The 15,841-nt window shown below is 51.0% G+C and overlaps 2 protein-coding genes across 3 annotated transcripts in view; one reads left to right on the forward strand and one right to left on the reverse strand.

The window, feature by feature from the left end:
* RAB5C (RAB5C, member RAS oncogene family) overlaps window positions 1–12,834 on the forward strand; it is a 30,636-nt gene extending 17,802 nt beyond the window's left edge. Inside the window, exons 1-6 of one of the 2 annotated variants that reach the window (XM_017856615.1) lie at window positions 7,421–7,438; window positions 7,601–7,854; window positions 9,354–9,505; window positions 9,771–9,893; window positions 11,288–11,381; window positions 11,915–12,834. In XM_017856615.1, the coding sequence (XP_017712104.1) occupies window positions 7,689–7,854; window positions 9,354–9,505; window positions 9,771–9,893; window positions 11,288–11,381; window positions 11,915–12,030 (651 nt within the window). In that variant the 5' untranslated portion in view covers window positions 7,421–7,438; window positions 7,601–7,688 and the 3' untranslated portion in view covers window positions 12,031–12,834. Of the gene's footprint in view, window positions 1–7,420; window positions 7,439–7,600; window positions 7,855–9,353; window positions 9,506–9,770; window positions 9,894–11,287; window positions 11,382–11,914 lie in introns of those variants that run through there. The other variant, XM_017856614.1, reaches the window with a different exon arrangement.
* Window positions 12,835–14,134: 1,300 nt separating this feature from the next.
* On the reverse strand, window positions 14,135–15,781 carry HSPB9 (heat shock protein family B (small) member 9). Its single transcript, XM_017856623.1, is given in 3 exon segments — window positions 14,135–14,285; window positions 14,288–14,641; window positions 15,548–15,781. Coding segments are annotated over 2 exon segments (351 nt in total). The 5' UTR covers window positions 14,510–14,641; window positions 15,548–15,781; the 3' UTR covers window positions 14,135–14,156.
* Between the last annotated feature and the right edge of the window lie 60 nt (window positions 15,782–15,841).

The following is a 15,841-nucleotide window of genomic DNA, read 5'->3' on the forward strand; positions in this document are numbered from 1 at the left end:
TCTCAGCTCACTGCAAGCTCCGCCTCCCGGGTTCACGCCATTCTCCTGTCTCAGCCTCCCGAGTAGCTGGGACTACAGGCGCCCGCCTCGTCGCCCGGCTAGTTTTTTGTATTTTTTAGTAGAGACGGGGTTTCACCGTATTAGCCAGGATGGTCTCGATCTCCTGACCTCGTGATCCGCCCGTCTCGGCCTCCCAAAGTGCTGGGATTACAGGCTTGAGCCACCGCGCCTGGCCAATTTTTTTTATTTTTAGTAGAGACAGGGTTTCACCATGTTGGCCAGGATGGTCTAGATCTCCTGACCTCGTTATCCGCCCGCCTTGGCCTCCCAAAGTGCTGCGATTATAGGCGTGAGCCACTGCATCTGTCCCTTGATTGTCTTTAATATTATTTTCTCCATACTAAAGAGGCAGAAAATATTTTATATACAGAGGAGCTAGATGGCATTCGTATCGTTTCCAGGCTTTAATTTTTCATAATTATATGCAAAATTCTATAGCAGCAGCATTTTTTTTACCTTTTTATTGATATGTGACTTATATATTATAGTTTACACATTGTAAATACAGCTCGATGGGTTTGTACATTTGTACGCACTCAGGTATTTACTTCTCAAATCAAGATATAAAACTCTTCCATCCAGCAGTGTGCTTTTTTTTTTCTTTCTTTTTTTTTGAGACGGAGTCTTGCTCTTTTGTCTAGGCTAGAGTGTGATGGTGCGATAGCTCACCACAACCTCTGCCTCCCGGGTTCAAGTGATTCTCCTGCCTCAGCCTCCCAAGTAGCTGGGATTACAGGTGCCAGCCACCACGCCCAGCTAATTTTTGTATTTTTAGTAGAGTCGGGGTTTCACCAGGTTGGACAGCCTGCTCTCCAACTCCTGACCACAGGTGATCCACCCACCTCGGCCTCCCAGAGTGCTGGAATTACAGGCGTGAGCCACTACGTCCAGTGGCAGTGTGCTTTTTTTAGTTTGATAGAAACTCATTTTCCCTAACTAAAAGCTACATTTTTTAAAAGCATGCATAGAAGGTCGCAGTCCCTGTTATTTTTAGTAATAGGGGCTAAGATAATGACATTGTTAATATTCTGGGGTTTTTCTTTCTATCTCTAATAGAAGAGCCTTGCTTGAGTTATGAGTCTTGGGCAGCCTTGGGTTCTGCCACCAACTGGCTGTGTGACACTAGGCAGGTCACTTCCCCTCACCTTCATTTTTTTTCTCTAATTGTCAATAATAGGATGGGGTCTTTAAGGCCCTTTTGGGCTCTGACTGCCAATTCTAGCCTCTAGGGTAATAAACCTGCCACTTGTTGAAAGCTCACCTTCAGCCTGTTACTGTGGTGCATTGTTTCACTTGATCTGAACTACCCCATGCAATTAGTATTAAAGAATGCCAATTTTTAGATAAGGAACTGAAGCTGATAATGATCACTTGTGTGACTTGGCCAATGTCACACGGCTAATAAACGGTGGAGCTGAGCTTGAACCAAACCCGGCTCAGCCTCCCAAGTCCTAACCTGCTAGCCACGCTGGGGAAGGTGTGTGGGTACCTCGTGTGGCTCGTGGCTGGCGTTGCTTCAGATTCTTCTTTCCTCTGGGTCTGCAACCAGCTAGAAGCCTGGATAGTCCTACTGTGAGTCTGGCCTCTGTTTCTGTGTGCCGGCAGTGGTTTTCCCCTTTGAGGAAGAGCTATGTTCTTGAGCCTATGGGTAAATCATCTCCCCAGCTAATCGGAGCTTCAGAAACATTTGCACAACCTTGGCTCCAGTTGGCTTTTAAATCAAATGTCTTCCACTTTAGCCTTTGAACTGAGTTACCTCTCCTCCTGGGTCCCTTGCTCCCTTTTCTTTAACAACTCCTTTCTGCTGTTGTTTTGTTTTGTTTCTTTGCTGGACTCTTGTTTAAATATTCAGGAATGCCTTGTTCCAGGATAAAACGTAGCTGAAGAGTCACCGGTCAGAAGCACCTCCAGGGGACCCTGGGCGGGGTCACTTGTTCTCAGGCCACCCCGCTAACCTTGAGTGAGCTAGTCTCTACACCCTGCACTCCCTGGTCAACAGTCTGATTGGTTTCCCTAATCAGCTTGCTCTCCAGGCTGTGCCAGGACTCTCAGCTGGAGGAAGTCTCTAAAGCAAACAGGAAGCACAAGAGACACTCATCAGCTTTAATTGCTTACCCTTTTACCAGGAAGGACAAAACATACGAAAAAGTGGCTGACTTCGTGGATTAGAGGAGAGAAAGGTGAAACTTTTGAAGGGAGGCTAGCGGGAGGAATTGCAGCAGCATCTGGTGTCTTGGCGAAGGCTCCAGTTGCTGAGTGAAGCTGAAGACCGCTCCCACATTCATGGTCTTAAACGTGCACACTTAGGGGTTGTGCACAGCACTGATTGGGGTGCCTTTCTGTCTCTTGGATTTCTCCCTCCTTCCTATATCAACCATAGCTCTCGTGCTTCGATCAACTGCTTAAAATCACTCTGGGAACTTATTTTTAAAATATTGATTTCTGGACTCCACCTCTAGAGATTCTAATTCAGTTGGTCAGGGTATTTCTAAAGGCCCTGGGTGATTCTGGTGCAAAAGAGTTTGACTGGAGGCTGAAGTAGAAGGATCGCTTGAACCTGGGAGGTCAAGGCTGCAATGAACCGTGATTGCACCACTGCTCTAGCCTGGGCAACAGTGAGACTCCATCTCAAACAAAAAACAGCAAAAAAAAAAAAAAAAAATTACAAGTGGCTCACACCTGTAATCCCAGCACTTTTGGAGGTTGAGGCAGGCGGATCACTTGAGGCCAGGAGTTTGATACCAGCCTGGCCAAGGTGGTGAAACCCCGCCTCTACAAAAGTACACAAAATTTAGCCAGGTGTCATGGCATATGCCTATAGTTCCAGCTACTCCTAGAAGCTGAGGCATTAGAATCGCTTGAGCCTGGGTGGCAGAGGTTGCAGTGAGCAGAGATCGCCAGCCTGGGTGACAGAGCGAGATTCTACTCAAAAAATAATAATAATAAAATAAAAAAAATTTTGAGACCCGCTGACCTGTAGTGTCCCAAGCAGAGGGAACCCCAGAGCAGGGAAGAACAATGCCCCATTTTTCTTTCTCTTTCTCTCCCACCCTTGGCCCAGAAGTGCCTGTGCATGGGGCTGGAGTGTTTAGGAGCTTAGATCCCTTCTGCCCTTTCATGTGCACTGTATTAACAGGAGAATAGTGTGACTCCAAGTCCTTATACATTTTCTCTCCTTTCCTGTGGAAGACATGAAGTTGGGACTGGTGCTTGTTCTTAGTGGCCTCTGAACAAGCCAGGGTTCTGATTTGGATGGTGGGTCCACAGCAAGGAGAATCTTTCTCCGTACATCGGAAGCTCCAGCACTGCCATTGTACTCATGAAAAAAAGTCAACTTTTTTTTTTTTTTTGAGGCAGAGTCTCAGTCTTTTGCCCCAAACTGGAGTGCAATGGCGCGATCTCGGCTCACTGCAATTTGTTTCCTGGGTTCAGGCAATTCTTGTGCCTCAGCCTCCCAAGTAGCTGGGATTACAGGCATGTACCACAAAGTCAGCTAATCAAAAAAAATCAACTTTGACTGTAACTTTAGCTCTTACGGAGAATTCGATTTTTGTCTCAAGACTTTGAAAACTGTGTCAGTTTTGGTTATAATTCCGTCACCTGACTGCACAAGTGGGTAATTTTTGCCAGGGGTTCAAGAGGAAAGATTCCCAGACGCCCATCCCTGGGAGGCAGGACAGCCTCCCAGGTGCAGTGAATGCAGTGAATGCATTCACCTTTACTACCCACCATGTCTTCAGTTTCCCAGGCTTGAGGGAGAGGGTATAATGCTTCCTGGGGCTCTCTGTCTGGCCTTCACCTGGCTTAGACACCCTCATACCTCCGTGTGCCTTTCCTAGCAAAATTGGCTTCCTTGAGCTTTGTTGACTGCAAAGGTTGGACACCACTGCTCATGTGATCACCAAGAAGGGCCGGGAAAACTACGAGGCAACAGACCATGAAAAGTGCTGTGTGTGTGCCTGCTCAGGTATCTCTGGAAGGCAGGATCAGTGACCAGGCAGAACATGTCACCAGCTAGTTTATGCCAGGGAGAGCCTGAGTTCAATGGGATGGCCAGAGTCTGTTCACCAATAGTCTTGGAGAAAGTGTTAGAAATAACCATGTCAGTACTCTTAGCTACTGTTTACTCAACATGATGTGTGTGAGACACCTGGCAAACACTGCCATTAACCCTGGTGTGCCCCATAGTAGTAATGAGAACACTGAGGCTCAGCTCAGGTGGCTTCTACAAAGTGATTCAGAAGTGGCAGGAGATAAGTCACACCCGTGGTGCGGAAAGCCATTGCCTGTGCTCACTCTCTGTGCCAGATGCTCCAGCCCTGGCTGTGCTTCAGTGGCACCTGCAGATGCTGGGCCCTGCTCCAAACCTTCATGGGAATTTTGAGGGGCTGGCTGCACAGATGACTTCAATGTACAGACACCGTTGAGAACCACTGCAGGAGAGTTTTTTGTCTCCCTTTCTGGCTTGTTTTTAAAAATCACATTCTGTCCCTCTAACCCTGTGGTTTGGTAGTGACAAGAATTAGATCTGTTACTCTATTTTTCTTGACCTATAGGTGCTGGTTACTCCCCAGCCTGGTACCCTCAGCACCAACTGCTTTGGTTTTTCTGGAATCAGAAACTTGGTTTTCTATTACCGTCTCCCAGTTCATTCATACCTCCTCCTCTAGTGCCCCAGCCACAGACTGTTGCTCAGCCAAGACTCTGTGTCACGTGGATTCATGGTAATAACCAACTTGTAATTCCACTGTGATTTTCCCTCTGTCGCTGTCGTCCTGCCTGGCTCTGGGCGGCTCCTCCCACTGTTGAGGACATTCAGAAACTGCAAGATTACTGTGACTGTTGCTAGAGCCAGCTAGAGCTAGACCTTCCTGGAGCAGCAAAGCTGCTGCCACAAAAAGAGAGTCTCATTCACCTAGCAGCCCTAAACCAAACATAGGGCAGGCACTGCCTCCACTGTTCTTCCACAGCAGGGAGGATGGCATCGTGTCTGTGGTGGGGCTGGGGGGTTCTATCACCTGTAGGCTAGGTGACCATGAGCAGGACATTTAATATATGAATGTAAACTTATCTATCTGAAAAATGGAGGTTGTCATAAAGCTTGAAGGAGATAATGGTTGTGCAATTGGGAAGCTGAGGCGGAATGTTGCTTGAGGCCAGGAGTTGGAGACCAGCCTGGGCAACAGAGTGAGACTCCGTCTCTGCAAAAAAAAAAAAGAAAATTTTAATTAGCTAGGTGTGGTGGTGTATACCTGTTGGGAGGCTGAGGCAGTAGGATCTTGGAAGCTGCAGTGAGCTGTGGTCACACTACTGCACTGCAGCCTGGGCAACACAGTGAGACCCTGTTTCTTTAAAAAATAAAAAAATTATTTCCTTCAGTCAGCACTCTGAGTTCCTAGTATGCACATAGGCAGTGTGAGGAGGGCATCTCTAAGGAGTAGAAAGCAAAGACCTTGTCTCTTCATTGACTGGGGTGAAATGAGAAAGCATCTTAAGGCCGGGCGCGGTGGCTCACGCCTGTAATCCCAGGACTTTGGGAGGCAGAGGCAGGCGGATCACGAGGTCGGGAGATCGAGACCACAGTGGCAACACAGTGAAACCCTGTCTCTACTAAAATTACAAAAAATAGCCGGGTGTGGTGGTGGGTGCCTGTAGTCCCAGCTACTCGGAAGGCTGAGGCAGGAGAATGGCGTGAATCCGGGAGGCGGAGTTTGCAGTAAGCAGAGATCGCGCCACTGCACTCCAGCCTGGGCGACAGAGCGAGACTCCAGCTCAAAAAAACAAAACAAAACAAAAGCTTCTTAAACTATGAAATATTGAAATGGTATAACTTTGAAATATTTACATGGTATTTCTGGTTGCTAATTGAGACCCACCACCCCGTACTTCCTTCCTTGTACTTTTGGGGAAGAGGTGGGCCCCATTTCAAACCTCTTTTCCTTTGGTTCTGTCCAGAAAGGAAACTGTTGTTTCTGGCTAGTGAATCATTCTTCCTGAAGCTCACTTTTTAAATAAGTTGCTGAGAGAACTTGGATGTGGAAAACGATTTGAGGTTGAACAAAACAAGCCCTTTGCTGTCAGCTTCTTGCATGAGTGTGCACCATTTGCTTCCCACAGACACCTCCTGTTCATCCACATTGCTGTCCCTTGACCATGAGGGAACATACTTTCCTTGCTCAGGGGCAGATCACAGCCCTCCCTGGGATCTTAGACTCCATTATGCAAAGGGAAGCCTAATAAAAACCTTTTCTTTCCAACCCAGGTTCAAACGCTGAACGGTGTTCAGTACTTAATACCTACTCACAGGACCTGTTTGTAAAACATTCTGTATATACCCTGATGTCTGTTAACATCAGATGTATATGTCTGATGAAGACATCCACTTATGTCTTCTAGAGGTTTCTAGAGATAGGCTCCTCATGTGTCTTTGCAATTCCAAAACTTACCGAAAACAAAAACTTGAGCCTCTGAAGCTGTCACCAACCAAGTGATTCAGATGTTGGGGCTGGAACACCAGCTGTTGGGGGTACAGGACTTGGTCTCTGCCCTCTCTCACCTCCTGCCTCTTCTTTCTCTCCATCACCCCATCTCTTGCCAGTAGAGAATGGAACTGAGGTCTCTATCAAAAAAGGGAAAGTTGGTAGCTGTGCTGACTGCGGCAGAGCTCTGACTTCGGTGTGTGTTTCTGTGTGTGTCTGTTTCGGTGTGTTTCTGTGTGTTTTGCGGCGTGTTTATGTGTTTCTCTGTGTGTTTGCTTTGTGTGTGTTTCGGTATGTGTTTGTTTCTGTGTGTGTTTTGTTTTTTAATGGGCGCGAGACTTTGGCCCATCAAAAACGAGAGAACTAGGGAAGAAGGCTCAGGATGAGAGAGTGAAACATTGCTTTGATTCTGGTGCACAGAGGAGCACAATCCAGCCTTAGACTGAAAGTCGGTCAGTCCTTCTGAAGGTGGCAGGAGAAAAATGACTATGTTAGTAACAACTTGTGCAGGCCAGGCCCTGGTCCCTGAGTGCCCAGCCCACAAGGTCGGCCAAGCACCTTCTCTGAGGAGCTTTCTACCAGGCCCCCCCGGGCCCCTGTCTGCCTTACCATTGTGGTCCTGGCTACCAGACTGGAACTTCATTGTTGACGTGAATCATAGTATCTTTCTGAGCTTTTTTTTTTTTTTTAATTTTGCCGCAAAAGCCTGTTGATTTAACTGTCACCAGGCTGTCACACATTCATTCGTCACCTGTGTGTGTTTATTTTTAGGTGAATGTACATATTTGGGACCCAGAAGTCAATGTGTTTGCTCAGAACCATGAGCCTGAAGTTGGGAGACCCTGCTCCTCTTTACGGCTCAGATGGTGGTAGAGCCGGTGGACGTCTAATGTAGCCCAGTGAGGCCTCCTGACCTCTAGTGGGGAGGGCAGGGAGGTGAGGGGAGGGGAAGCAGTCAGCTAGGTCTTAGTGAGGCCAGAGGGAAAGATCTGTAATTTAAGAAGGACACACTGGGCAACGGCCTCTGAACTAACCCAGTACTTCTCATTTCTCCCCTACAGTTGGAGGTCCCCCTCCCCACTAAGTGCCTCTCTGCATAGCACCAGTCCCCACCCGCACGCTCTCTGGACCACTACAGCTGGACGGGCAATGGCGGGTCGGGGAGGCGCAGCACGACCCAATGGACCAGCCGCTGGGAACAAGATCTGTCAGTTTAAGCTGGTTCTGCTGGGGGAGTCTGCGGTGGGCAAATCCAGCCTCGTCCTCCGCTTTGTCAAGGGACAGTTTCATGAGTACCAGGAGAGCACAATCGGAGGTGAGTGGGCACGAGGGAGTTGGGGAGAGGCCTCAGGGTTGCCAAAGAAATGCTTTGACCTTGAAGAGATGGGAAGCTGCCTGCCTGCATTAGAGACTAAATGCGTCTGTGGTGGCAGCTCCACTTCCTCACCTGGGCTCTGGAATTGAGCCCAGCAACTGGTGTCTATGCCAGAGTCCCCTGAAGCATTGCTAGTAAGCATTCGCTGGGAGTGGCAAGCTAGCTTCCCATCCTGTTTCTGCCCCTTCCTGATTTGTGTGGCCTTGGCTGAGGCCCTTTCACTGCCCTGGCCGCATGGAGGGAGAGGCTGGCTCTGAATCTTCGAGGCCCCTTCTTACTATAACGGGTGGTCCACGTGCCCTGGCCTTTCCCACTTCCAGAAGGAGGAACAGCCTGGTGAGTCAGCTGGGTGATAGGTGGGCGTTTCTGAAGCTGACTTTCTGGAGCTCACGGACTGTTGTTGATTCTCCAGTGATCAGCATTTAGGATGTGAGTGAGGGTCTGGCCTCGGCTTCTTGCCTCCATGGCTAGCACACACGTTGGCCTTGAGTCATCCTTTCTCTACTCTCTTGGTTGGTAGGAGGTTTCCAGGCAGCTGGAAACAAAATGGGCCATGTCAGCAGTCTCCCTGCTGCCTCCTCAGCATTTGGGTCAGGAGCTGGAGAGGGGAAGTGAGGCAGTGCCCCAGGTCCCTCAGTAAGCTGGGGGAGGGCAGACCAGGAAAGCAGCCTTCTACACACGACTGTCTGGGGTCCTCTGCTGTGTCCAAGGGCATAGGGGCCTTTTGCTGTCTGTTCCAGCTCTGGACTCCTCCTTTGAAGCATGTGTACAGGCACCCTGCCTTCCCCTGTCTAAGGAGTCACCTCTTAGTGACTGAAGGTCGGGTCACAGGGTGGCCATACAGGAATGGGTCTGGGTCAGAGCTTGGGGCAGTGGCTAGCTGGAGTGCCTGGAGGTGGCAGGGGTGGTTGGGAAGGCGGCCACCCAGCCTCAGCCTGCTGGTGGAACAGTGTGTACTTCCCCAGCATAGCTAAGTGTGTGAGAATGTCCTCAGGAAACCCAAGGTCAGTGACACCCCTGGGCTGGAGCAAACTGAGGGGTGGAGAGGTCCCAGCTGGTCTGTTCTCTGAGTGGCAGGAGGAGGAGGTCTGAGGGCGCTCACCCTTCTGTGCTTGGAGTCAGGCTTCCCCTAGACTTCCCCTCTGCTGCTCCTGCTGCATTCCTCTTCCGAGCGTGGTCCTGAGACAACTCAGTGCATGCAGGCCTCCCTTCTCCCCTCGTCTAGGCTGGGTCTGCAAAGCCTGTGCAGACCCCGTCCTCCAGACACATAAAATCCAAACTCCACCCCTGCTCAGGCCTGCTTTGGCTCCTGGGTTGAGGGTTCTCTGTGCCCATCTCAGTGGTGGGCTTCTGCGTACCAGAGCCCAGAAGCAGCAGTGGGGTTGTGTGAGGTGGCTTCCAACTCACTCTTGCCCCTGAACACTCCTTCTCTCTTACAGCGGCCTTCCTCACACAGACTGTCTGCCTGGATGACACAACAGTCAAGTTTGAGATCTGGGACACAGCTGGACAGGAGCGGTATCACAGCCTGGCCCCCATGTACTATCGGGGGGCTCAGGCTGCCATCGTGGTCTATGACATCACCAACACAGTAAAGATTTCCCCTTGCCTCTTCCTCTTTCCTTCATCTTCTCGGAGTCCCAGGGATTGGGTTATCAAAGCCCCGATTTCAGGCCGCTTAACCCTCTGTTCCTGGTTGGCGGGTGGGCACATTTCCTGTTTGGGGACATTACGTCAGAATCTTTAGGTGGCAGTGTCTTAGATAATTTGGCTGTGCCAGCTTGAGAGTCTCTAGTGGGTGGCCCTGGCCAGAATGCCTTCTCTGTCCCTTCGACATTCTGTCCCTGTCTCCTTAGGATACATTTGCACGGGCCAAGAACTGGGTGAAGGAGCTACAGAGGCAGGCCAGCCCCAACATCGTCATTGCGCTCGCAGGTAACAAGGCAGACCTGGCCAGCAAGAGAGCCGTGGAATTCCAGGTGAGGAGATGACAGACGTGGGGGAAGGAGTGGAGCAAGCAGCTCCCCCGGCCTTGTCAAGGTTGCTCAGGGGCTTTGAGAAGGGCCGCGCTAGGAGGCAACGGGGAAGCTTCCATCTGCTGGCCTCTCGTGCCTCAGGCATGGGCCTAACATGGCTCCTGTCTGTAATCCCAGTGCCTTGGGAGGCTGGAGTGGGAGGATCACTTAAGGCCAGGAGTTTGAGACCAGCCTAGGCGACATAGTGAGACTCTGTCTCTACAAAAGATTTAAAAATTAGTTGGGCTTGGTGGCACGCACCTGTAGTCTCAGCTGCTCGGGAGGCTGAGGCAGGAGGATTGCTTGATTCCGGGAGTTTAAGACTGCAGCGTTTGCGCCACTGCACTCCAGCCTGAGCAAGAGTGAGGCCCCATCTCTTAAAAAAATAAAAACAGCCAGATGCGGTGGCATACGCCTATAATCCCAACGCTCTGCAGGCTGAGGTGGGAGGATCACTTGAGCTTAGGAGTTCGAGACCAGCATGGGCAATGTGGCAAAAAAAACCCTGTGCCTAAAAAAAATACAAAAGTTAGCTGGGCATGGTGGTGTGCTACTCAGGAGGCTGAGGTGGGAAGGATCACCGGAGGCCAGGAGATTTGAGGCTGCAGTGAGCAGTGATTGTGCCACTGCACTCCAGCCTGGGCAACACAGTGAGATCCTGTCTCAAAAAAAAAAAAAGAGAGAGAAAGCGTGGGCCTAAAGGGAATTACCTGTCACCTGTCTCTCTCCCTGGTTCTCCTTCTTTGGTGGTAGGCGTATTGTATATATGGATCACTAGCCTGCTGCTTATCTTTTCTTGTAAGTTGACTTTTTAATTAAACTTACTGGAAAAGAAATAAGTCTCTGCTAACCCTAGAAACTCAACTTCTCTCTTCTAATTTCCCCAGTTTCTTGTCCTTCCAGAAATATGCACGTGTTTTTTAATCCCTTTCTTTACATTGATGGCAGTGTGCTATACATACTGTGTATGATAATTTTTTACCAATCCCTAATAATAGCAAGAGACTGAAAACAGTGCTGCAGTAGACATCCACATACTTCTGTGCTTTTGTGCAAACATGTAAGTGTATTTGTAGGTAACTTTCTAGAAGTATTTCCTAGCCTAGTGATTTTGAAGAGCAAGAAGGCAGGGTGGACCTGGGGAAACCGGATGAGACATCTGCCAGTGATTGCGAGCCGAGAGGTGCCATACATGAGCGGGGAAACCCAGATCAGGGCAGCCTTAGGCCTGAAAACCCCTGTGTGTGTCCAGCTGATCTCTATTATGATAAGGCCCTCGAACAGGGAAGGTTTGTATCCTGGGCCCTGGCCCCTGCCAACATTTCCCTCTCACCCTGTCTCACCTCCATCCAAACCAGGAAGCACAAGCCTATGCAGACGACAACAGTTTGCTGTTCATGGAGACATCAGCAAAGACTGCAATGAACGTGAACGAAATCTTCATGGCAATAGGTCAGTTGCTTCTCCTCCCCTCCCCTCTCTGCCACACCAAGGGCATATTACCTGTCTGCTGGTCTAGAGTGGGCCTGCGGGGTCCCTTCACCGCTTTTAACCTTCTGATAAAATTGTTTTCGTCTTCACCTGACTCCCAGATGTACATGTCGGTTGTTCACCCGAGAAGTTCCTGAAGCCTGGGCCAGAGTCTCAATATTTCACTCTCTGAGCCTGTAGCCTGCCACCCATTTCAGAGCCTTCCTTCACTACCCCTAACCACTGCCTAGGAGTTTTTAGCTCATTTGGCTCTGGAATCTTCCTTCCTGGGTTGCAGATCCTGGCTCTACCACTCATTAGCTCTGTGGTCTTGGGCAAGTTATTTAACCTTTCTTTGCCACAGTTTCCTGAAAACACTCAATGCGCCTGACACATAGAAGCCCTCAATATGTGAGTTATCACTGATTGGGTGTAAAGGCCAGAATCTGCTCCAGTGGAACTGGGAGAGTTACTGGGGTACCCCCAACAAATGCACGTTTCCCCCTCCCAAACAGCTAAGAAGCTTCCCAAGAATGAGCCCCAGAATGCAACTGGTGCTCCAGGCCGAAACCGAGGTGTGGACCTCCAGGAGAACAACCCAGCCAGCCGGAGCCAGTGCTGCAGCAACTGAGCCCCCCTTGCCTGCCCGCTGCCCCCACCTCCTCCACCTGAACGACCCGACTGGAATCCACTCTAACCAATCGCACTTAACGACTGGGGCCACCACTGGGGGGGCAGGGGGAGGGGTCCACCATGATTTCTCCATATAATTTTGATCATAGGCCGGAGTGAGTTATTCCACCTGCACCTTTCTGTACAAATACTAATTCAATTTTAAGTCTTAAGTCACTTTTTTAATATATATGATCTGCTCTTCCCACTTCCTCCCCTTTCTACTGCTCTCCCATTTTCCCTTGCTGGGAGTAGCCACATGCTCTTGTCCCCCCACCCTTGTATATGGGGACAGTGGGGTCAGAGCAGCTACCCTTTCTTTCCCTCCTGAGGAACAGCAGACCCAGCAAGAGCATCCACATCCTCACCTTGTTCGGAGTGGTCTTGGGTTTGGGCCGGGGGGGGGCAGACCTTGGGAAGGGGCTTAGGAAGGGAGAGGCAGCTCTTCCTTCAGCTGGCTCTCATCAGGCTGCAGTCCCCCTCCCCGCCCCCACCTCCCTGCTGGGAAACCACAGCATTATCACAGCATTATTGTGACAGCCACGAACCCCTTGCCCACAACCCTTCCACCCTTGGTCACCCCGACCTCTGGCTCTGAGCCCTGTTCTGACCAAATCACGATGATGAGTATTTGGGGGTGGGTGGGTAAGGGGGGGAGTGGGAGGGGACGGAACCAACTTTTCTGTATTTTGTATTGTATGTTTTCTTCAACATGTAACCAATCAGTATCTTGTCAATATAGTCAGCCGATCGATTGACCTCACACTCGTCTTCCTTGTCTTTCTCTGGCGGTTTATCAGACAATGCCCTCTGTAGTTGAAATTGATTTAAAATGAACCACTGAATCTTGTTAAACAAAATCTTCCCCTCTAATATGAGGGGATGCTGGCGGTCATGGTAACCAAGAGAAAGAGGCTCTTACTGTTAGCAGCTCCGATGAGGTGGCTGACCTGGGCTGACCAGTTTGAAGTTTCAGGGCCTGTGTTCACTTCTCCACCACTCCCTTCCCCTCCCCCACCTACCAGATCATCCTGGGGTGACATGCAGTCTGTATTTGATGATCATTAGTCTCTGAAACACCAGAAACAACCTCTTTGGGTTTTTTTGGTTGGTCTTTACCAGTGAGAGGGTCTGGATCATCTCACTCTTCCTGAAGAGGAAGGAATCCCAACAGCCCCTGGAACGCTGGACTGGTCTTAAGGCCAAGGCTGCAGCCCCTGGCTTTCCTCACCACCTCTGTCCACAGCACCCCACACCACATCCAAGTTGCCCCCAACCCAGCTCTCTACTGGTTCTGGAATCAGGTCTGGGCCCTCAGCTCTCTGCTGCTCCCTGTTGGAGCTGCTGCTCCACACTCCCCTCTAATTTCTCCCAGGGCCACAGAGGCCTGATTCCTTTTTTTTTTTTTTTTTTTTTTTGAGACAGTCTCTGTTACCCAGGCTGGAGTGCAGTGGTGTGATCTCAACTCACTGCAGCCTCCACCTCCCGGGTTCAAGCGATTCTTCTGCTTTGGCCTCCCAAGTAGCTGGGATTACAGGCACCTGCTACTATGCCCTGCTAATTTGTGTATTTTTAGTAGAGACGGGGTTTCACCATGTTGGCCAGGTTGGTCTCAAACTCCTGTCAAGTGATCCACCTGCCTTGGCCTCCCAAAGTGCTGGGATTACAGGCATGAGCCACCACAGGCGGCTTTTTTTTTTTTTTTTTTTTTTTTTTTTTTGAGACAGAGGCTCACTCTGTGGCCCAGGCTGGAGTGCAGTGGCAGGATCTTGGCTCACTGCAACCTCCCTCTGCCTCCCAGGTTCAAATGATTCTCTTGCTCAGCCTCCCGAGTAGCTGGGATTACAGGCGCACACCACCACACCTAATTTTTGTGTTTTTAGTAGAGATGGGGTTTCACCATGTTGGCCAGGCTGGTCTCGAATTCCTGGCCTCAAGTGAAATGCCTGCAGAGGCCTGATTCTTGGTGTACCACCACCTTGGGGGTGCCTTTCCTGCCTCCTGTGCCTTCAGTCCCTCTACCTCTGACCCCCATCCTCAGAAAAGACAACGGACACCAAGGCTGCTGCACATCGGGTCGTTTGTTTACTGGGTCAGGTTGGAAGCCTTAGAGCCAAGGCTTCTGAGTCTCCGGGTCGGTCCTGTTTGGGCTTCAGGGAGAGCCAGCGCCACACATTGGCCTCTGACCCACAGCTGCCTGGAGGGGATCAGGCACATTGGCCGTCCACCTGCACCACCAGCTCCTCCGGGGCGAAGCCGTGGGCATCCATCTTCATTTGGAAACCGCCTCTGGCATGGTCATTGTTCTCCTGCGCTGGCGGACTGTCCCTGAGCAGCCGCACTGGCATTGTGGCTACCTGGTTCCGTTCAGCGAGGCCCATGCTGGGACTCCGGGATGCCACCCGGCTCTCGGAGAAGGTGTTACCGATCGGCTGCATCCGAGTCAGCAACTAACTGCTGTCCAAGGGCGCGAGGCTCCGAGCGCAGAGGTAGGCGCGCGGACGCCCGGAGAGGAGGGGCCTCCCGTGGCCTAGCCGAGCTCAGCTCCGCTCGCTCGGTTCCCTTCGCTTCTGCAAACGCAGGCGGAGTTCGGAATCAGTCACGCCCATCTTACCTCCAAGAGCCAGACTGTCACCGCCCTGGCGCGCCTGCAGCTACTCTCATCCCAGACCCTGACCCTTTCTCCGCCCTTCCCCACCTTCGTTAATGGGCCCCGGGGAGGCCGCAGCTGTGAAGGAACTGGATCCTCGACCAAGCCAGACCCGAGGGAGCCGGACCCTGGCGCAGCCAACAGCAGATTGATCCCCCATCTGGAAGGGGGCTGTCTTGCCTTCTAAGGACCAGGCCTGGGGCAAGGATTGTTCCCAGAGTCAGGGGAGGGCGGCCTTTCTGGGTCATCTACCCTACCTCTCCCTGACCACCCACAACCCCACGCGGACACGCGAGACGAGGAGGCGGACTGGTCTCTCCGGCTGTATTAATTCATCCGCCCCCCGGGGTCTCCTGTGCTGCAGGCTGTGGTCTGGGCTCGGGCCACAAAGATGAAGATGCAGTCGGGGCTTCAGGAGAGCGGCTCCCAGTGCACAGAGAAAGGCTTAGCCCTCCCCTGCCTCACCCTCCACGTCAGTAGCCTTCTTGGTGACCATCGTAACCACAGCTATGCCTCTGATGCTGTTAATTGATTTTTTTTTTTTTTTAAGAGTCAGGGTCTTACTATGTTGCCCAGGTTAATCTCTAACTCCTGGGCTCAAGCGATCCTCCCATCTCGACCTCCCAAAGTGCTGGGATTACAGGCGTGAGCCACCTCGCCCGGTCTATAAACTTTATTTTTTTATTTTTTTGTAGAGATGGGGGGGGGGTCTCCCTATGTTGCCCAGCCTGGTCTTGAACTCCTAGGCTCAAGTGATTCTCCCGTGTGAGCCAGCCACCCGGCCTGATAAACTCCCTTTTGTTGAGTGATATTATTAAATACATACAGAAAAGCGCACGAAAAGGTGCAGGTGAATGTCAGGAGAACACACCCAAGTCACCACCACACTGCTGCAGAACTGTTGCTACGTCTCATCTTTACCGCAGCTGCAATTTCGTGTCCAGAGCCGCGTGGGGCAGGGCCTGTGCGCGAGTTGGGGGAGGGGGTTAAGTGGGAGAGAGGCGCCGGAAAGAGGCAGACCCCACGATTGTCCCCAAGACTCCTTGTCCCCAAGAGGACAGCCATTGTGACTCTCCCAGACACCATTAAAAGAGATTACAAGTGAAGAGGGGTCAATGTG

The sequence above is a fragment of the Rhinopithecus bieti genome, unplaced genomic scaffold, assembly GCF_001698545.2.
Source record: "Rhinopithecus bieti isolate Rb0 unplaced genomic scaffold, ASM169854v2 scaffold_44695, whole genome shotgun sequence".
Lineage (NCBI taxonomy): Eukaryota > Metazoa > Chordata > Mammalia > Primates > Cercopithecidae > Rhinopithecus > Rhinopithecus bieti.